The sequence below is a fragment of the Vipera ursinii genome (genome assembly GCF_947247035.1).
Source record: "Vipera ursinii genome assembly, chromosome: Z".
Lineage (NCBI taxonomy): Eukaryota > Metazoa > Chordata > Lepidosauria > Squamata > Viperidae > Vipera > Vipera ursinii.
In genome coordinates, this window is record NC_139517.1 from 58,177,999 (window position 1) to 58,200,724 (window position 22,726).

The 22,726-nt window shown below is 39.0% G+C and overlaps 1 protein-coding gene across 1 annotated transcript in view; it reads left to right on the top strand.

Annotated features, from left to right (window-relative positions):
• The window catches only part of LOC310650168 (uncharacterized protein C7orf57 homolog), a gene marked incomplete at its 3' end in the record, with an annotated part of 153,453 nt that overhangs the window by 105,257 nt on the left and 25,470 nt on the right, over positions 1 to 22,726 (top strand). Inside the window, exons 6-7 of the mRNA XM_083379001.1 lie at positions 5,289 to 5,336; positions 9,234 to 9,334. Coding sequence (XP_083235127.1) covers positions 5,289 to 5,336; positions 9,234 to 9,334 — 149 coding nt within the window. The remainder of the gene's footprint in view (positions 1 to 5,288; positions 5,337 to 9,233; positions 9,335 to 22,726) is intronic.

The following is a 22,726-nucleotide window of genomic DNA, read 5'->3' on the forward strand; positions in this document are numbered from 1 at the left end:
GGAAGCCAAAAGATAACTGGAATGACAGGCAAGTTTGGTCTTCGAGTACAAAATGAAGCAGGGCACAGGCTGATAGAATTTTATCAAGAGAATACGATGGTCATAGCAAACACTCTTTTCCAACAACCCAAGAGACGGCTCTACACATGGACATCACCAGACGGTCAACACAGAAATCAGATTGACTATATGCTCTGCAGCCAAAGATGGAGAAGCTCTATACAGTCAGTAAAAACAAGACCAGGAGCTGACTGTGGCTCAGACCATGAACTTCTTGTTGCAAAATTTAGGCTTAAACTGAAGAAAGTAGGGAAAAGCACTAGGCCCCTCAGGTATGAACTAAATCATATCCCTGACAAATATACAGTAGAGGTGACAAATAGATTTAAGGAATTAGATCTGATAGACAGGGTGCTTGAAGAACTATGGATGGAGGTTTGCAACATTGTATGAGAAGTAGCAACTAAAACCATCCCAAAGAAAAAGAAATGCAAGAAAGCAAAATGGCTGTCTGAGGAAGCTTTGCAAATAGCTGAGGACAGGAGGGAAGCAAAAGGCAAGGGAGAAAAAGAAAGATATGCCCAATTGAATGCAGAATTCCAGAGAATAGCTAGAAGAGGTAAGAATGCCTTCTTAAATGAACAGTGCAAAGAAATAAAAGAAAACAATAGAATAGGGAGGACTAGAGATCTCTTCAAGAAAATTGGAGAGATGAAGGGAACGTTTCATGCAAAAATGGATATGATAAAGGACCAAAATGGCAGGGACCTAACAGAGGCAGAAGATATTAAGAAGAGGTGGCAAAATTACACAGAAGAACTATAAAAGAATGAGCTTAATGTCCCTGATAACCACGATGAGGTGGTCACTTATCTTGTGCCAGACATCCTAGAATGTGAAGTGAAATGGGCCTTAGGAAAGCTGAGCAACAACAAAGCTAGTGGAGGTGAAAATATTCCAGCTGACCTATTCAAAATCTTAAAAGACGATGCAGTAAAACTGCTACACTCAATTTGCCAGCAAATTTGGAAAACTCAAAAGTGGCCACAGGATTGGAAAAGATCAGTTTACATTCCAATTCCAAAGAAAGGCAGTGTCAAAGAATGTTCAAACTATCGCACCATTGCATTCATTTCACATACTAGTAAAGTTATGTTTAATATCCTACAAGCTAGATTCCAGCAGTATGTGGATTGAGAACTACTACTACAGGCAGGATTTCGAAGAGGCAGAGGAACTAGTGATCAAATTGCCAACATACGCTGGATCAAGGAAAAAGCTAGGGAGTTCCAGAAAAACATCTTCTCCTGCTTCATTGACTATATTGTGTGGATCACGACAAACTGTGGCAAGTTCTTAAAGAGATGGGAGTACCAGACCATCTTATTTGTCTCTTGAGAAACCTATATGTGGGCCAAGAAAAGTTTAGGCTTAAACTGAAGAAAGTAGGGAAAAGCACTAGGCCACTCAAGTAGCAAAATGCAAGGGAGAAATTTCGAAGAGGCAGGGGAACTAGAGATCAAAATGCCAACATACGCTGGATCATGGAGAAAGCTAGGGAGTTCCAGAAAAACATCTACTTCTGCTTCATTGACTATGCTAATGCCTTTGATTGTGTGGATCATAACAAATTGTGGCAAGTACTTAAAGAGAAGGGAGTACCAGACCATCTTATTTGTCTCTTGAGAAACCTATATGTGGGCCAAGAAGCAACAGTGAGAACTGGACACGGAACCACTGATTGGTTCAAAATTGGGAAAGGAGTTCGGCAAGGCTGTATAATGTCGCCCTGCCTATTTAACTTATATGCAGAGCACATCATGAGAAAGACAGGACTTGATGAATCAAAAGTTGGAATTAAGATTGCTGGGAGAAATATCAACAACCTAAGATATGCAGATGATACCACTCTAATGGCAGAAGAGGATCTAAAGAGCCTCTTGTTGCGGGTGAAGAAGGAGACTGCAAAAGTTGGGTTGAAACTAAACATTAAGAAAACCAAGATCATGGTATCCAGCCCTCTCAATTCCTGGCAAATAGATTAGGAAGAAATGGAGGTAGTGACAGATTTTATTTTCCTGGGCTCCAAGATCACTGCAGATGGGGATTGCAGCCAAGAAATTAAAAGACGCTTGCTCCTGGGGAGGAAAGCCATGGCAAATCTAGACAGCACACTAAAAAGCAGAGACATCACCCTGTCAATAAAAGTGTGTATAGTCAAGGCTATGGTCTTCCCGGTTGCAATGTATGGCTGTGAAAGTTGGACCATAAGAAAGGCTGAGCGCCGAAGAATTGAAGCCTTTGAACTATGGTGCTGGAGAAAACTCCTGCGAGCCCCTTGGACTGCAAGGCGATCAAACCGGTCAGTCCTAGAGGAGATCAACCCTGACTGCTCTTTAGAAGGCTAGATCCTGAAGTTGAAACTCAAATACTTTGACCACCTAATGAGAAGGAAGGACTCACTGGAGAAGAGCCTAATGCTGGGAAAGGTTGAGGGTAAGAGAAGAAGGGGATGACAGAGAATGAGGTGGCTGGATGGAGTCACTGAAGCAGTAGGCATGAGCCTAAATGGACTGCAGAAGATGGTAGAGGACAGGAAGGCCTGGAGGAATGTTGTCTAAGGGGTTGCAATGGGTTGGACATGACTTTGCAACTAACAACAACAACAAGTTAACTGTACAACAAAAAAATTCCCAAAAAACAACAACAGAGAAGGAGCAGATAAAACAGATAAGTGGATATAGAATTGAGAATAGAGACTTAAAGATGGAACTTAATAAAACAAGGAAACATGATTTAATCCTAGTGGATTAAAGAATTGGAAAAAATAACTTATCCCTTAAGACTACAAAATAAATCTGAGGACAAGAAAACAGATTGGATAAAATGGACTGCAGAGATGTCAGGAACATCGGAAAGAAAGGAAATGATAAGAGAAGCGGAGAGAGAAAAAAAGAAATATTTTCAACAAATGTGGAAAGGCAGAAGCCCTGTACAAAGACACTTCACTTGATTTGCTTTTTATATCTACAGCAACATTTACAAACATACGGAAAAACTTTTTGATTCAGCAAAATACATTGATTATGAAAGAAAAAAAGACTAAAGTGGAATCCACGAAAATAGATGATAGGACGTACCAGAGAGAATACTTAAAAAAGAAACATTTGTTTGAATATGGTTAAAGAAATAGAAAAGTTTTGGAATATATATGTCATTCTAAGAGGGATGAATTCCCTAAATAATATAGTATGCTTTTTCCCCCTTTTTTGTTCTCTTTCTTGATGAGTAATATTAAAAAGTTGAAATGACTTAGATAAAGAAAATGTTTTAGATACTTAAATATGATTGAATTTAAGAAACTTATAATGGATAAAAATGTTTTGAATGAGTTAAAGGACTAGATGACTAGATGTATCAAATGGAATGTTTAAAGATGAAACATATTTTTAATTATGGTTAAAAAGAATAAGAAATTTAGGAAATATATATATATTAGCTTAGGAGGAATATATATTTTAAGTAGTATGTTAGTTTTTTTGTTTCTTTACTCTTGCTCTCCTTTCTTTTTTTCCTTTTCATTGTTTTATCTGTTCCTTAAAAAATGTAATAGTGTGAGATGGTTCATATGGAAAAATAGAGTTAAATTTTTAAATGTAATTAATTTTTGAGAAAATCTTAACCAGTAAGAATACCTAGAATTTGGTGGGAGAAACAAATTAAAATAAGGACTGTAACAGGATCTATGATAAGGCAACCAGAATGATTGGATAGAAAAGAAATATTATATTGATGTGATTATTATTTTTAGGACTATTGGGAAAAATTAGATATTTAGTATCTATCAAAACAATAAGAATTGTATTAACTCAATGTTTGTAACAGAGTGAGCGCCTGTTACTCGTCCCAGCTTCTGCCAACCTACTTGCATTCTTTACGTAAAAGAATGCAAGTAGAAAAATAGGGACCACTACAGTGGGACGGTAACAGTGTTCCGTGCACCTTTGGCGTCTAGTCATGCCGGCCACATGACCATGGAGTCGTCCTCGGTCAAGTGCTGGCTCTTCAGCTTTGAAACGGAGATGAGCACTGGCCCCTAGAGTCGGAAACGACTAGCACACATGTGCGGGGGAAACTTTACCTTTACCTAATGTTTGTAAAAGAGGATATTTTGGGAAAAGAGGAAATCAACTAAAGCCATTATGTGGATTCTGGATTATAGAAATCAATTGTTAATTATTCTTTTACAAATGTAACCCAAACTGTTCACCAATTATTAGGTGATTTATGTTTTTTTAATAATCAATAACATATGTTACAAAAATATATGTTGTTCTTCTACACATACCCATTATTGCTGACTCTTCCAACTGGTATGGCTAATCTTGAGAATTAATTACTGTCATATTCCAAAAGCTTAAATTTCACTTTTGTCTGGATTTTGAAATTATTTTTCATTTTGTCCATTTAAAGTATTGTGAATATATCTACATACTTGGGACTTATATTATGAGTATTTTTACAGTAGTTTAAAACACTGTGGTGTTTAGTTTATTGTGGAAAATGAATTTGTGCAGACCAGTCGTGGGATTCAGCCAATTCGCACCACTTCGGCAGAACCAGTAGCTTGCCCAGTCCCAGAATGGACTTCCATCCACACAGAGAACTGGTTGTTCACATATTTGACTCCCACCACTGGTGCAGACTCTCAAGGAAGTTTCATAATGTAAAAACACTGTAATCCCAGTAGGTTCCAACCAGATTAGTTTAAAACATGTAGGTTTTAGGGGAATCTATATTAGGTTATTTAATACATTATGGATTAATTTTCCTTTCAGTTGCTGAAATATATATCTAAATTGTGAATGTCTATCAAAATTGTGTTTATTTTGGAGTCCGAAAATCTTTTTTAAAAGCTTCGTGTCTATCTGTGCTTCTGCCAGAAATAAGGCATCTTTCCCACTCTGGATCTACTGCATACCCCAGTGTATGAGGGTTTGTTATATATTGTTTGAATACGTAGAAGCTCTTGTCAATTAAATTAAATTAATTCTTTTGGAATAATAATTAAATTTATTCTTTTGGATGTTTTAATAAAGCACTTTTACTATCAATAATATTCATTTTGTTTCAAGAATTATATTGTTTATGTATTAATTTATTATTAGAGAATATGTAAGTACTGCCTTGACTTTATTCAATGGTTACACAAATATTAGCATATTTTTAATTACAGATTACATACTGTGATTACCTTAATTTTAACTATACAAATATTTTTCCTTCAGGAAAATAGCATACAAGTTGAGGGCTCTCCAAGCAGTGTGAAAGAAGAGGTGAGTTTACTAAATCACATTTTGACTTTTTAAAAGCATTGACACCAAGTTCACAAACAGACTCTGGGTAGTGGGCAACACAAGTGAAAAAATCAATAACAATCTAAAAACAATAATAAATAAAGTAAACATATAAAATAAACAAAACCCAAGAAAGTGGAAGAACAAACATCAATTTCATACAACCATCTTGCAAGCTGTCTTTGGGATCCCCAAAGATTGTGAAAAAACATGTTTTAGGGGGCTTTCTGGAAGATTGACAGAGATGGTGTTAACCTCACCTCAGGATGAAAGATGTTCCAAGGGTTCTGTTGGGTTCACAGCAGAAAAGACACATTGCCTGGTTCCACCAGATAGAGCTCCTTTGAGGATGGGACTCACAGAGCATATCTTACCTGACCAAGTGGGTGGTTGGGTATAACAGGGAAGAGGCAGTCCCTCAAATGTAGGGCTTTAAAGATCAAAACCAACATTTTCACTTGCACCAAGAAACAAACTGCAACCAATGCAGCTGACATAACAGAGGTATAATGTATACTGTCCTAGGAGCACCCAACTGACTGCACACCCACATTCTGCATCAGTTGAACCTTTGAAATGCTCTTCAGGGACAGTCCCAGTGTTGGGATTCAGCCAGTTCACACCTCTTTGGCAGAACCGATAACTATTTTTTTGTTGCCCAGGCCCAGAATGGACTTGTCGAAGCGGCATCTACATAGAGAACCGGTTGTTCACATATTTGAATCCCATCACTGGACAGTCCCATGTAGAGCACATTATGGTAATCCATTCTGAAGATGACCAGGGCATCTGCCACCCCTGTGGTGTAGGCTGGAGTTCCCTGCCCATGTGTGGCAGACAGTGGTGACTCTACAGTCTCTGTTGCCCTCATGGCGGGTTCTCGTGGCTTGGCTGGGGACTTCCCCAATTTTCTGGCTGGTGATTGGTCTGGGTTGCATGGAGGGACTTTCGAGTGGCACTCTAAGCCACGATGCCCCTCTCTCCCACATTTGAAACAACCTGTTGATTTCTTGGCCGTGGCTGGTGGTTTGCTGGTTAGCGCGATGGCTCAGGAGGCAAGCATCTCCACGATTTTCCTTGGCAGTGTCTCTTCAGTAGATTGATCTCTGCTTCCTCTGCTAGGACATACTATTCATCAAGTCAGCGTGGGTCTCCTCTAGGCAGGCAAGCATCATACAGGTTGTAGTTTAGACTGTGTTTGAAATGGCTGAGGAGGATGTCTTCCATCCAGTTCAGCTTGTTGGTGATAGCCTGGGATTCTTGTGTGTATTCGGCTACCGGGCATCTGCCCTGCCCCACCATTTTCTCATGGGATTTCCAGTCAGCCAGGGTGTCCTTGAATTGCCTTCTCAGAGAGGACATGAAGTGGTTGACGTTGTGGAACTCTTGGGTGTTGGAATCATGCAGGTTCACCATCCAGTCTGTGTCTGCCCCATCCAGAGTGGATTGCATGAAACAGATAAGGGCTTTGTTGCTGGGGATGTCTCATCCGTACTCTTCCATGTAGCTCAGGAGTTGGGTTAGGAAGAACCCCAAGCGCTGCGATTCCCCCCTGCATTTTGCATCCAGCGGTGGGAATCTTTGGATGGACCAGTACATTTGCTGCTGATGGTGTTGTCTCCCATCCCGATCAGCAGTTGTGGGTCAGCAGGACGTGGGCACTGCTGAAATAGTGGCTGCTGCCTCAGCGGACATCCCCAGAACTTCAGTGTCCAATTCCCCCTCAGTGTTTCTTTGACTGCGGTCCAAGATAGTGGAACAGGTGTGGGGTTCAGGTTTTTCATCCCTGCAAGCACTGAGGGTTTTCCTCATCAGGTCAATAGCTTTCTCTAGAATCCAATTCGAGTGCTGTGTGCGATCTCCTTCCTTTTCGCTAAAGTGAAGGGATCTCTCCATTTCTTGCTTCCATCTGGGTTGGTGGCTGTCATGTCTCAGGGTCACCTTCCTTGATTTCTTCTCCCACTTGTATTTCTTCCCAATGCCCATCAACCACCGAGGTTTGTGGCTGCATGTATCTCCCACTTCTTCCAAGGAGTAGAATGTCTCGGTTCCCAACAGCTGGCAGGGTGCCGGCCGGAGTGAGGGCTCCCCCTTTGTGGTGGATTCCTTTTTCCCTGCCTCGGTGTCTAACATTGTAGTTTTTGCAAAGTCCCCTAGTAAGGGTCTTCCTTCCAGGTTGACTATTACTGCAGATCTTGTCTAATGTCAGGACCCATTTCAAGCCAAAGGCAGAACTCTTGGAAACAATTTCTTCCAAGTAGGAACTTTTATTAAGAGTAGGTGATAGCAGGCACAATAGACAGGATCTGAGATTTCCTGCACAATGCAGAGAATTATAGTGTCCCCAAGCAGGACCCCACTCCATAGATCGACTGCCCGATGTGGGATAGCCAATCCCCAAGTGTTAAGTCCATTGGGGGAACTGGGGAGATAACATTGGCCATCTCCAGCTCACACAGCAAGGGTTGGTGGCTTTTTCACACCTTTCTCTGAGAGCATAGACATAAACCAGGCACTGAGGTTATGTTCCTTATTTTCTCCTTTGTTCTTAACTGACCCTTTAAAAGATAGAGTTCACAGAGAGAGATAACGGAGGAAACAGGATACAGACCCAATAAACAAAATAAAGAATTACATTGTAGTGAATAGAGGAAATGAAAGTAATAGCCCTTTAGCCACATCCCCCCTCCCCCTTGGAAGTATGGCAAAATCCAGGAAAAGGTGGAATGAAATAGAAATGAAATGAAATAAAATAGGAATGGGTTTTGACAGTTAAGCTTAAAGATGGAAGAGGAACAAGTAAAAGAAACAATGATAATATGGGCAAAGAACTTTGGATATAATATAGAATTAGAAAATTGGCAAAGCTTATAGGAAAGAAACTCTAAAACAGGGGTGTCAAACTCAATTTCATTGAGGGCTGCATCAGCATGGCGGTTGCCCTCAGGGGGCCGGGTGGGTATGGCCAGGGTGGGCATGGCCTACTGGGTGGGTGTGGCTAGAGTGTGTATGGCCTACTGGGTGGGAGTGGCCAGCTCTACATCGTTTGCATCAAGGGTGCCTATGGGGGCCCGGGCAGGAATGGGACAGATCTGAGGGTCTCTGGCAGGAGGGTCTCTGGGCCAGGGCCAAGACAGTGGGGGCCATTCCCTCATTGTTTCCAGAATGGCTTTGTGGGCCACATAAAACCACTTTGCGGGCTGGATCCGGCCCCCGGGCCTTGTGTTTGACATGTCTGCTCTAAAATAATGAAAGCAGTGATTATAAAGAAAACCTATAGAAAATGTTTTATAGATGGCATTTTACACCAATGAGATTAGCAAAAATGGTTAAAAATATGTCTAATAAGTGTTGGAAATGTAAACAAAAACCAGATACTTACTATCATATCTGGTGGACATGCCCTAAAGCTAAAAGAATTTGTTCAAAAATACACATATGACTAAAAGACACATAGACTTTAATCCAGAATTGTTTTTGTTAGGCATAATAAGAAACTATGGAAAAGAATGTATATATTTAATTTTACATGTATTAACTGCAGCAAGAATAGTATTTGCTCAATATTGGAAAAATGAAGATCTACCAAGGAGGAAGAATTAATTAAGAAAATTTTAGATTATGGAGAAATGGATAGATTGACACTGAAGATAAAAGAAAAAGAAAATTCAGTATACTTTAGAACATGGGACAATTTTTATCACTGGCTAGAAAAAGAAATATATAAAAGAAATATCTTCCATGGAATTTGGCTCCCAAAGAAGCTCCTTATTTTCTATGATGAAATCTATTGCTTAACACTTTTTTTCTCTTAGCTGTTTCTTACGTTGGATATAATACTATGTGAACTAGTGAAATAATTTTCTTTTCACACAGATAAAACTTCCTGCTATTACACCAAGATATCCACACAGAATTCAGCAAGCTGTCACATCTAAAGAATTCCATGGAGGAAACCATCTTTATTTTCCTCCAATGTAAGTAAATTGAAATGCCAATCCTATAAAAAGAATAATAAAATAACAGAGTTGGAAGGGATCTTGGAGGTCTAAACCGCTGCTGAAGTAGGAAATCCTATAGCATTCCAGGCAAGTGGTTGTCCAGTCTCTTATTAAAAACCTCCAATGCTGGACTACTGATTAATTGTTCTGTCAGGAAATTTCTCCTCAGTACTAACTTGGTTATCTCCTTGATTAGTTTCCATTCATTGCTTCTTGTACTGCCTTCAGACACTTTGGAGAATAGAACATACATCATAGAATAATAGAGTGGGATGGTCTTCTAGGCCAGGGCTTTTCAACCTTTTCACCCATTGTACCACTTTTAGGATATAGCTACATCTGAGTACCACCAGTCACCTAGCATGGTGTCAAAAACTTTATTATAAAAAAAAAGGAAAAAAGTGATGAAGTACAGGTAGTCCTTGACTTATAACCGTTCGCTTAGTGAATGTTCGAAGTTACAATGGCACTGAAAAAAGTGCCCCACAAGACACAGCTGAGCAAGACACCTGCCTTCTGGGCTCAGAAGTGCCAGGATCAATGCCAAGCTCTAGCTGGAGCCTGGCGCTGATCCTGGCACTTCCGCTGAGCCCTGACAACCATGCAGCTCCAGCCATCTCTCACTCAGGCTTGTGCGGTGCTGCCACTGGTTCAGCTTATTCCCCTCCCCCACTACCACTTTTCTAGGATGGCCGCGTACCACCTGCCAGGTGCCAATGTACCACAGGTGGTACCCGCGAGAGTTGTCTTGGGAGTTTCCCGGTACTCCCATGTTACACCTTTGCTCCGCGAGCTGCATTGGTTACCAGTTGTCTTTCGGGTGAGGTTCAAGGTGTTGGTTACGATCTTTAAGGCCCTACATGGCATGGGTCTAATTTTCTCATAAACATTTTCTATTTCACATCCTAATTATCACACATTACTAAAAGAGTAGCCTTTAGTAACTCTCTAACAGATCATTTTTTAAACCTAAGTCTACCTTTCTTTTTCTGCCAACCAAATTTCCAGACCAAAACCTTTAGTTTGTCAGGTGTCATTCCAGCACATACTGTATTGTTTGAATCATAAGAGACATCTAACCATCAATAATCCAAAAAAGCTAAGCCATTTGTAATCATTAGGTTGTTGCCCTCTTGATTCAAATCTCTGTATTTGCTCTAGTGTCTTTATCTTCAGTTCGGTCTGGTCTCTTCCTTCCTCTAGGTTCATCATAGAAGCTTTTGGGTTGCCAAGTGTAGAAGGGATGTGGGTCCAATTAGTTAATAATATTTTTCAAGGTTTTTTTCCAGTGTATTCAAATGCTACCATTTAAGAGGGTGGGGGAAAAAGTTCCTGTAAGGACCCACTTCAATCTACATCTTAAGAAAACAGAACTCTTGGAAACGGTCTCTTCCAACAGGAATTTTTATTAAGAGAAATTGATAGTAGGCATGCTAGACAGGATCTGAGGGATCACCCCACCATTCAATGTTTTAAAGTGTTCCCAAGTAGTCTCCCACCCTGCAGTTCTTCTGGGCAATTAAAACTGGCAGATTTCTAGGTATTAACTCCAGGAAAAATAACATCAGTCCGGCTCCATTGGCACAAACATTCAATCCTTCTTTACCCAGATCCCAGGTATTGCATCTCCCTCCCCCCTTTTTTCCCCTCACTGCTGGTAAAGAGGAGAATTTCAGAGGGGCATAGGATGAAAGGCAGATGGCCACATTGTTATAGTTAACAGACCCGAAGTGAATCAACAAAAGGTTACTTTGTAGTGAATAGAGGAAGTGAAAGTAGTAAAACCCTCATGCATACCCCCTCCCCCCTAATAGTATGACGGAATCCAGAAAATAGTAAGAATTGGTTTTAAATCAGAGAAGATAGATAAAAATGAAATATAACTGGATTCTAACAGTTCCCTTCTCTCTCCCCTTGCAGGGGGAAGCAGATTCAAAGGGCTTTTAACAGGAAAAAAGTAAAAAGTTGGAATAAGGAGAAGGCAGTTCCTCCGCTGTGCTTTCAAGTGCTTGATTGTAAGTTTGGCCTCGGCAGGAAATGTCATAAGTAATGGGCCATGGGAGTGGCCGATCCTTTCTTTGTCACTCCAAAGAACTGCTCCAAGTCGACTGGAGGGCTGCCGCCCTTCCACAATCAATTGGAGGGTCCTCCTCCCCGCTTGTCGCCCCTCCAGGGCAACTTTTGGCCCCTTACAGGCCCCCCCGGCAAAAAAAAGCCAGACGACATGAGGAGTGATCACCTCATGGGTCTGCCAGAGCCATGATTTGGAACCGGAAGCTGACAAACCTCTTTCTTGGCAGGTGTCTTGCTGTGGCAATCCACAGCATGATGTCCTTTTTTACCATATTTGAAGCAGGCAGTGGTGCGAGGCAGGGCAGGTGAAACTGGAACAGTCTTCCCTCGCTTCTCTGACTGCATTCTGAAGCTTGGTTTCACCGGGCAGTGTAGGTTCTTGCATTGATCTATCACTACTTCCTCTGCTAGCAGGCACCAATCTTATAGCAGTCCCGGGCTCCCCGAGCTACACAGGCATTATAAAACTCTTCATTGAGCCCATCCTGGAAACAGCTTATCAGGATGTCTTCTGGCCAGTGAAGATGGCTGGCCAATTCTCTGAACTCTTCAGCCACTGGTCTTCTTCCTTGCTTCACTGTCTTTATGCGCTCCCGGGCTTTCTTGTCTGCCAGCCAGTCTTCGAAGCATCTATGGACAGCAGTCATAAAGCAGTTGAAATTCCTCAATTTGGGTGTGTTGCATTTGTACAGGGTTACCATCCAGTCAGCTACTCCACCTTCCAAAGCTAGGATTACCTGGACCTTTTCTACATCGGTAGGCAGTGTTCTCCCATAGATTTGCATGTAGGTAAATACTTGTGCCAGGAAATACCCCAGTCACTTCAGGTCTCCATCAAACTTCACTCCAATTGGAATCAGTTTCACTTTGGCTGGTTTAGGTGGTCTGCCTCTGATTCCTTGAGACAGATGGCCTCACTGCAGTGCTGTCTCCTGGGCTCCAGCCACTGCCAGTTCTTGGACTTCCAATTCCTCTTCCTCTGATTTGCCCTCCAACTCTTCCTCTAATTCAGAGCGTTATTTCAGCTGCACCTTGAATTTGTCAAGGGTTTTTCAATTTTCCTTTTCTCTATCTTTATCAGGAGAGGCAGGATCTGGATTTTTCTTCTTTGCCTTTTTCTTCTCTCCACCTTTAGTAAGGGTGACCGTCGGGGCTTTTTATTTTCATCCTTCTTTTTTCCCAACCCAAAGTGATCATTTGACTCGATCTTCTTCACCAAAAAGCTTGGCTTCTTCCAGATCCCTGGAGAAGCTTTCATTGGGTTTCAAACAGAGGAGATCTTTGGCCCATTTCTCTGCCTGAAACTTCTCCACGTGGAATTCAGTTGCGAGAGCAGCAGCTTCTCCAGGTTGAGTACTATGCAGACCTTGCCTTGTGTAAGGACCCACCTCAGCTAGCCACCCAAAAAGCAGAACTGTTGAAACAGGCATTGTCTCAAAAGTAACTTTTATTACAGGTTAGTGACAGTAGGGAAGTCAAGGCGAGATCTGGGGAAAATCCTGCTTAAACTGTATAGTTAAACTAGCAATCTTCTTCCTCCCACTAAAGTCATAGTGTCCATTTGAAATCCAGCCAATCCACAGATGGCATGATGTTTGGGTAACTGGCACAGTTGGTGCACATCTCAAAGTCTTCTCCAGTTTCATTTCTCCATAGCTGTCTCCCTGATAAGAAGACACATTCTTTTCTTAAGTGAAGTGGATAGAGGCAGGAGAGGAAAAGTAGAAAGCAAAGGTTATCCCAAGCAAAAGCAAATCCCACCCCTCCCAGCAGAAGGGCAGGCCCCAAACAAGACCACATATACAGGGAAAACAATAAGGATTTGGGAGACTTCCTGTTTGGAAGCGTCGAGGCAAGTTGGAAAAGTCAGTGCTCGGCTTTCCAGCTTGATTTTTTCTTCGTCTAACGACCCTTAAAGGATCTAAAGTTGCCTTGGAGAGGCAATGAAGTAGGAGGGGCCTTCAGGAGCTCAGATCAGGGGGCACCCGATCAGAGCAAACTGTAAGACCCTCTGCAAAATGAAGATAAAAGGCTGTTTTTTATCATTAGCCATAGACGTCTCCAGCAGGAAGCAGAAATCACAAATCAGAGAAACTCCAACAGCAGGTTGAACCTGGGTGAGCAGATTGTTTCCTTTCCTTCTCTCAGAAGATTATTAATGTTGAATCCCTGATGATAAGAGCTGGAAGGCAAAGACCCCCAGAAGTTTTATGAGTGGCGGGTAATTATTTGGGGTGGAATCAGATTCTCTGTTTAAAAATATCAGACTTGGATAAATAAGCTAAGGAGGACATCTAGTGGTGAAAAAAAAGAAAAATGGAATTTCTGTAATATTCTCTGTTGATAGAAACGTGACCTTGGGCTTCCGGGTGGCAAGGCTTCGCCGCAGGCAGCCATTCATCTCCGTAGAGCCACTGAAAACAGCACTGATCAGCTGTTTTGATGGCACGGAAGCCCGCTCCTCGGGAGAAGAGGAGGGGGTGAGCGCCCAGGTAGGGGTAGAGCTCTCTGGGGCTGCCAGAGCTAAAATTCTGGCGGCTGAAGGATTGAGCCCCCCCGAAGCCTGAGTTTGCTCTGGACTGTGGGGCGCCTCTGCTCTGGGCTTTTGGAGCAGAGCAGGGCATCAGCAACCATCCCTGCCAGCAAGAGAGAACTTTAGAGAACTTGGATGCAGGCAGAGCGATACAGGAGAATCAGGTGAAAGTGAATTTATGATCTTTAACTCGGTGGACTTTGTGGAGTTTGATGAAAGTGAAAGTGCATAGCAGGCAATAGTGGGTGAAAATGGCTGCCAAATCTTCAAAAGTTCCTAGAAGTGCGTGGGCTTCTCTGGTGCAGCAATCTTCATTACAAGCATTAATGCCCCCCCCCTGCACCTGTACCTAAACCTGTACCAACTTTTACAGTTAAAGATTTGCAGGATGTTTTGCAAGAGGCTTTGAAAAAGCAATCTCAACAACTAGTTGATCTTATGGATGAGAGGTTTACTGAAATGAGGGCAGACATCTTACTTGCATTTCAAGGCATGGCTGTATGCATAGAGCGCTTGAATGAGAGAGTGGAAGATCTCAGCCAAAATAATACCAGATTAGATGCAAAAATGACAGAGACTGAAAATGTGGTGGATAAAATTGACGACGATTTGACCTTGGTACAGTACCGTGAGATGGAGTTCGCTGTGAGAATTAGAGCCTTAAAAGAGGATCCTAAAGAAAATTTGAAAAAAATAGTTACTGAGGCTTTGGAAGGTGTTTTGGAGCGACCAGCAGAAGCAATTATGGAGGATATAGACAAAAGTTTCCGTGTTAATTCATGGATTGCAAGACAAAGGAAATTACCCAGAGATGTGGTGGTTTATTTTACAAAGAGAGCAATTAGAAATGAGGTTATTCAAGCCTTTTACAATAATAAATTTGCAATTGCTGAACAAGAAGTTTTGATTTTAAAAGAGATCCCTCCAAGAATCCTAAGGAAAAGGAAGGAATTTGGTTTTTGGCACAAGAATTAAGAAGACGTGATATTAAGTTCAGATGGGAGATACCAGTGGGTATGGTGGTGATGCATGAAGGCACGAGACATTGTCTTCTTACAGTGCTGCAGGCACGTGATTTTTATACCAATGTTTTAAAAGCAGTCCCCATACCACTTTTGGAATTTACAAACAAGAATAGTGAGGGAGAGTCTCAATCATGCAGTGAGAATTTACAAGGTGCTGAAGGAACAATGCAGATGAAAGAGAAAGCTACAGGAGTGGATCAAATTTCAGTATCATCGGAGGAGGTTAGAGATCAGAGAATGACACGTGCTGCTTCCAGATGAATGAGACAAGAGCAAGAACAAGAACAGCAGAAAGTCATGATGGCACCTCCAAAACTTACTTATAGTGAAGCTGTGGGAGGAGCGCGACCTGAGAGAGTGCAGGTGATTTTGGAAGAAGCGCTCCAAAAGCTTCAGGTCGCAAAAGATGGTGACAAAGTTTCTAACCTGGAATGTTAATGGCTTAAATTCACCACAGAAGAGAAAGAAAGTTTTCCAATATTTAAAACAATTTAAGAATGATGTTATTTGTTTACAAGAAACACACATTAGAGTCACGGATCAAAAGTATTTGTTAAACTCAAGACTGGGTACACAATTTGTTGCTTCCGCAATGGATAAGAAAAATGGAGTGGTTGTTTATGTTAAGAATACCTTGACAGCGGCGTTAATTGAAGCAGATAAACAAGGAAGATATGTTATAATTGAACTGTTAATAGAAGGCAAGAAAATGCTTCTGGTTGGATTATATGCTCCTAACCAACAACAAGCAGACTTTTATAGTTTATTACACAGCAAGATTACTCAGTGGGATTATAAATCTTGTATTTTTATGGGGGACTGGAATGGCGTTTTGCATGTACAAATGGACAAAGGTGTTTTTTTTCAAAAGTACCCCAAGTCATGCTAAACTGCCTAAATCTTTTTTTGAGAGGAAGGACGATTTGGAATTGCGAGATATTTGGAGAGAAAGAAATTTGCAAGAAAAAGGACTATACTTTTTTCTCTGATAGACATCAATCTTTTTCCAGGATTGACTTCATATTAATTACTAATGATTTCTTTTCTAGGATTAAGAAGATTAAGATTTGTCCAAGAACTATGTCTGATCATAGTCCAGTATGGTTAGAGATAGAAAAAGATAATAGGGATAGGCACTCCTGGCATTTAAATGAAAATTTGTTTAGAAATCAGGAAAATGTGGAAGAGTGTAAAAAACAGATGAAGGATTTTTTTTAAATTAATATGCATAAAGGTACTTCTATTGAAATGGTCTGGGATGCTAGTAAAGCTTATATGAGAGGTGTATTAATATATTTGAACAACAAATATAGACGTAACTTGGAATTTAGGAGGAAAGAATTAGAGAATGAAATTAGGGAAAAAGAAAAGGCTTTAATTTTGAATCCATCGGATGGGAAGATTAAAGAGGTAATTAATTTATTAAGGGGACAGTTTGATAAGTTGATGGCTGATCAAGTGGCAACTAACTTACGGTATGTTAGACATAATACTTTTTGCAATGCCAATAAACCAGGTAGATGGCTAGCTTATTTGTTAAGGAAGAAGCAAAGGGCTTCTAATATAGATAGAATAGAACATAAGGGTAAGGTAGTGTACCAGCAGAGTCTTATTAAGAAGACCTTTGTTGATTTTTATTCTAAGTTGTACGCTAGAGATAAGATTAGTGAGGCAGATATTGATGAATATTTGATGAAAGCTAATATTCCTGTTCTTACACAAGAACAAAAGGAAGAGATGAACCAATTGATAACTGAGGAAGAAATTTTTTCAGCAATTAAACAATTGAAAATGGGCAAAGCGCCAGGTACGGATGGATTGACTGCTGTGTATTACAAAAATTTACAGTTAGAGATGGTAAAGCCATTAAGGGAATTGTTTCAGACAATTCAAATGGGAGGAGGGGTACCTCTGTCTTGGAAAACTGCTTTTATCTCTTTGATTCCGAAGGAAGACCAGGATGTCACCCAAGCAAAAAATTATAGGCCAATATCACTTTTGAACATGGACTACAAGATATTTGCTAAAGTTCTAGCTAACAGATTAATGAGGGTATTGCAATAAGTAATTCATGGTGATCAAACTGGGTTTATATGTGGTAGACAAATGAAGAACAATGTGAGGCATATAGTTGATTTGTTGGAATTTTTGGAAAGAAACAATCAGATCCCTGCAGCGTTGATCTTCTTGGATGCTGAAAAAGCCTTTGACCAATTGGATTGGCAATTTTTGTTGAAAGTATTAGATAAAATGAAATTTGGGGATAAATTTTTACAACCAATCAGGGCATAATATCAAAAGCAAACAGCCCGCATAATAGTTAATAATAGTTTGACTGAAGTATGTAACATTGAAAAGGGTACAAGGCAGGGGTGCCCGTTGTCACCCTTATTATTTGTTTTAACATTGGAGATATTATTGATTAAAATACGGGGTTCGGACAAAATTAAGGGAATTCAAATTAGAGACCAGGATTATAGATTGAGGGCGTTTGCAGACGATCTGGTTGTTACAGTGACTCAGCCTAACTATTCAGTTGTAGAATTGATGGAGATAATAATAAGGTTAATATACAAAAAACTAAAATGTTGTCTAAGAATATGACAGTATCACAAAAGGCTGTCTTAGAAGAGCTAACGGAATTTGAAATAGTTAAAAGGGTTAAATATTTGGGGATATATTTGTCACCCTCAAATGTAAAGTTATATAAAGATAATTATGAAAAGTTATGGGGAAAAGTTCAAAAAGAATTAGATAGTTGGAAAAAATTACAATTATCTTTATTGGGAAGAATTGCAGCTGTGAAAATGAATGTTTTGCCAAACATTTTATTTTTATTTCAAATGATACCTATACTTAAAAAGGATTCAAACTTGGAGGAATGGCAAAAAGGTATTAATAAATTTGTTTGGGCAGGGAAAAGGCCACGAGTTAAATTTAAGATTATGCAGGATACGCGTGAGAGAGGTGGTCTTAAAATGCCTAATTTTAAATTATATTATGAAGCTGCTGCTTTGTCAGCGATAAGTGATTGGTTTAATTTAACACAAGCAAGATTACTAAATCTTGAAGGCAATGATTTGTTATTTGGATGGCATGCATACTTATTGTATAATAAGAAGGTGGATAATGTGTTCAAGGTACATATTTTAAGGTATGCTCTGTTGTGAGTTTGGAAAAAGTATAGACACAAGTTAAATTATAAGATACCTATATGGGCAATACCGAAACACGCAATAGAAAATATAAATGTTGGGTTTAAACATGATGTGACTACATATAAGGAAATTTTAAGTTTGGAAAGGAATGTATGGCAATTAAAGCCATATAATATTCTAAGAGAAGAAAGGATTGTACAAACTTGGTTTCAGTATGGGCAATTACAAGCCAGGTGGAAAGAAGACCAGAAAATTGGTTTTTCAATGATTGATGAAAATTTGGTAAAGCAAATTAGAGATCAAGGTCAAGCACATATTAAAAGGATATATCTTGCATTGATAGAAATTGATTCAGAGACAGAACTTGTTAAAGATTGTATGATAAAGTGGGCTCAGAATTTTCAAGAAGTCATTACAATGGATACTTGGGAAAAGATTTGGGTGAGAATTTACGCAGGCTCAAAACTTAAGAGAGAACTTTTATAAAATGTTTTATAGGTGGCACTTAGATCCTAAAAAATTAGCAAGTATGTATCCGAACTGCCAGCCTAAATGTTGGAGGTGTGCTGGTGAAGATGCAACATATTTTCATATATGGTGGACCTGTAAAAAGGTTAAAGCTTTTTGGTTTAAAATTTGGTGGAACATGCAAAAGATATTCAAGAAAAGGATAAAGTTTTGTCCACAACTGTTTCTACTGGGCATTATTACTGACACTACTGTTGTGGACACTAAGCTGATGTTGAACTTAATTACGGCAGCGAGACTTTTAGTAGCGCAATATTGGAAGAAGGAAGAACTGCCGACTATAGAAGAATGGACTTTAAAAGTCTCCAATCTGGCGGAAATGGCAAAGATCTCAGTGTACTTGAAAGATCAGTCGCAACAGAGATATATTGTGGAGTGGAGAAGATGGATTGATTATATCCAGAATAAATATGGGACTAAAAAGTTTCATCTAGCATTTGAATAAGTATTGATGTGATATTTAAATTGCTTGTAGTTATTTTATAAGAGTTAAAGTGTGATAGATTTAATATTTTATTGTTGTTTGCATAAGGTAGACTATGATTGTTTGTATTTTTATACCCTGTATTGAGTTCTGGGAAGTCGGGGAGGGGGGGAGGGGGAGGGGAGGGAGGTGCTGGGGAGGGTTGGGGAGAGGGGAGGGGGTTGGGAGGGGTTTTGTCTTTTAAAAAAAATGTATTGTAAAACTTTTCAATAAAAAAATAAAAAAAAATAAAAAATAAGAAACGTGACCTTGGGAAGAACAGCTGCAGTAAGATAAGGCTGCTTTGTTATGAGACTGAGTTTCAAAGCTACTTTTATTGAACTGGAATAGTCTAAACAGACACTGTTTTTACCATAGACTGTAAACCTCAAAATGACTTCATCTAATATTACCAGACTTACGAAAAAAACCTCCTCTGCACCCTCTGTTGGCCAATCCAGCCCTATAACACAGGGATCCATTGAAGCCATGTTACAAAGGGAAAAGACCACAGTTCAAAGTGAGACACAGACTTCATTAAAATTTATTCAGGATCTTATCTTGAAAAATCAAGAGACTGTGGAAAAACATCACTTGGAGACACAAGGTAATCATAGAATTATGCAGGCAACATTGGAGAAGTTAAATGAAGAAATGATGGCTATAAAGGAGAAACTTGAATCTCAAAATCAAATGATATTACAAAATCAACAGAAGATATATAAGATTGAAGAAAAAACAGGTGAAAATGACAAAAAGATAGGATTTTTACTACAAGAAAATGAAAAGTTGGACAATGAAATTAAAAATTTGGAAATGGCAAATGCAGAACATTATTTGAGATTCCAAAATATTCCTGAAGTTAAAGCAGAAAATTTAGAAGAGGTGATTATTGATATCCTGGAGGAGGCTCTTAAAACAGACCGATCAGAAATTTACCTTGAGTTAGTTGGGGTTTTTCACTTCAATTCAAGTTATGCATGAAGAAATAAATTACCAAGAGAAGTACATGTACGGTTTGCAAGGAAGTCAACAAGAGATGAAGTATTGCGGAAAGTAAGAGATGAACCAATACAATATAAAAACAAAGAAATTGTGGTCTTAAAACAGATACCTAAAAGAATTAGAGATTCACGAAGACAGTACCATTTTCTGACTACGAAACTTATAGCTAAGGGTATAAATTTCAGATGGCTGACACCAGAAGGCATTTTAATAAACTGGAACAATACAAGATACAGACTCGATTCAATTTGGAAAGCAGAAGATTGTGAAGAGAAGAATAGGTCAATTTTGGAGGAAGGAGTAAAAAGAGGCCAAGAGGAAAGTAAGGAATAGAAACAAGTAGAGGAAGCGCAGATCCAAGGAGCAACCACATCAACAAAAGAACAGGAAGAGGAAGATCTTCAAAAGGGGAAAGATGAAAGACCTGCTAAAGAACAAAGATCTACCAGATTGGTCAGACCAAAATATAAGTAATGGAAATGGATAAAGAAAGTGGATTTTTTTCAGTAAATATAAATGGACTGAATTCTCCAATTAAAAGAAACAAGATTTTTAGGAAATTATGGAAACTAAATTTGGATATAATTTGTTTACAAGAAACACACATAAAAGCACAACATCATAAATTGTTGGAATATCCAAAAATTGGAAAACTTTATTATGCATCGGCACAACAAAAAAAGAGGAGTAGCTCTATACTGTATATTAAAGAGACAATAAATTCGAAAATGGTATACTCAGATGAAGAAGAATATTAATGGTGGTGATCTATCTGCATCAAAAACAAATATTATTAGTGGCAATATATGCACCAAATAACAATCAAGATAAATTTTATAAAAATTTACATAGAAAAATAGTAGAAATGGAATATCAAAATGTTTGTTTACTAGGAGACTTTAATGCAATAACAAATGGAAAAATTGACTATAAAAGTAACAAAACAAAGAAAAATGGTAGAGGAAAACTACCTAAGACATTTTTTGATATGGCGGAGGAAATTGGACTTCAAGATGTCTGGAGGGAAATAAACCCACAAAAATTACAATATACTTTTTACTCAAATAGCCAGACATATTGGTCAAGAATTGATATGATTTGGATAACTGCGGATTTGAGAATGAATGTGCAGGACATTGAAATAGAAATAGGTATATGGGTAGACCATAACCCCTTGAAAATGACCTGGAAAGAAATACAAAAAAGATCAAGATGGACTTTAAATTGTTCTATATTAAAAGAAAAAGAATTTATAGAACTAACAAAAAAAGAGATGGAATTTTTCTTTAAAGAAAATAAAAAAGAAGATACTAAGACACAAAGCTTATGGGACACTGCTAAAGCATATTTTAGAGGTATAGCAATATCGTATATGGCAAAGAAAAACAAACAGAGAAAACAGCAATATATATCACTAAGAGAAGAATTTGGAAGATTAGAATTAGAACTGCAAAAGAATCCTAAAAAAAAGACTTTAAAAAGAGATATGGAAATGATAAAACACAAATTAAATGTTAGATTCGGAAAAAGTGGCAAAACAGATAAAAAGGGCAAAGCAATTTTTTTTGAAAATGCTAATAAACCAGGAAGATGGTTACCTTATAAACTTAAAAAACAGGGGAAAAAATGATACACAATCTGCTGGACGGGGAAGGTTATTTATAATATAAAAATGAAGAAATTAAAAAGATAGTTAAAGAATTTTATAAAGACTTATATGACAAGAGGGAGATTCCAATAGAGAAAATTGTAAAATACTTAGAAAACAGTAACCTTCCGAAGATTCCAGAGACATTTAAAAATTGTAACTCCTTCATCTAATGATGAAGGAGTTACAATGATGGAAATAACAGAGGCTATAAAAAGACCAAAAAATAGTAAAGCTCCTGGTCCAGATGGACTCCCAGCAGAATTATACAAAAGTTTGCAAGAGATATTAAGTGATCTGTTGAAAGATGTTTGTAACAATAAGGATTTGGGAACCTGACACCACTTTTAGCCACATATTGAACGTCTTTTCCAGAGCAAAATGTAGCGTGTTTTGGAATTGCTGCTGCTTTGGATTTGACTTTCTTGCAGACAGCACAGTCCAAGAACACCTTATACCCCTTTAGATCCAAACCTCTTGCGAACTCTGGCATCTTCTTCAGAACACGGAAACTGGCATGACCCAATCTTCTATGACACTTATGGATACACCTGGAATGCAAAGGTTTACCTGTTAGTGAATTCTCAACATTAGCATTTTTATCAGGAACCCCAGGCTTGTCATGAGCAACCTGTGTCTTTTTTGTATTTTTATTATCTTTAGGAACCTTTGGAGTAGCAACAGGATCTCTCTCTGTGGCATCTCTCTCTAGGCCTGTGCTTTTTGGAACGTGTATACTTGTCTGCTCTTGCTGCTTAGACTTTGGTTTTATGTAATAAACACCGCCAATCACCATGGTTTCAGCAACTATATCTCCATCTTTGACTATATAACTTGCTTTTTCAAGATGATGGACCTGAAAATGAGAAAACCTAGACAAATGACTCTGACTAAGCAAATTACTACTGGCAGATGGAATGTAGTAAACATCAGGA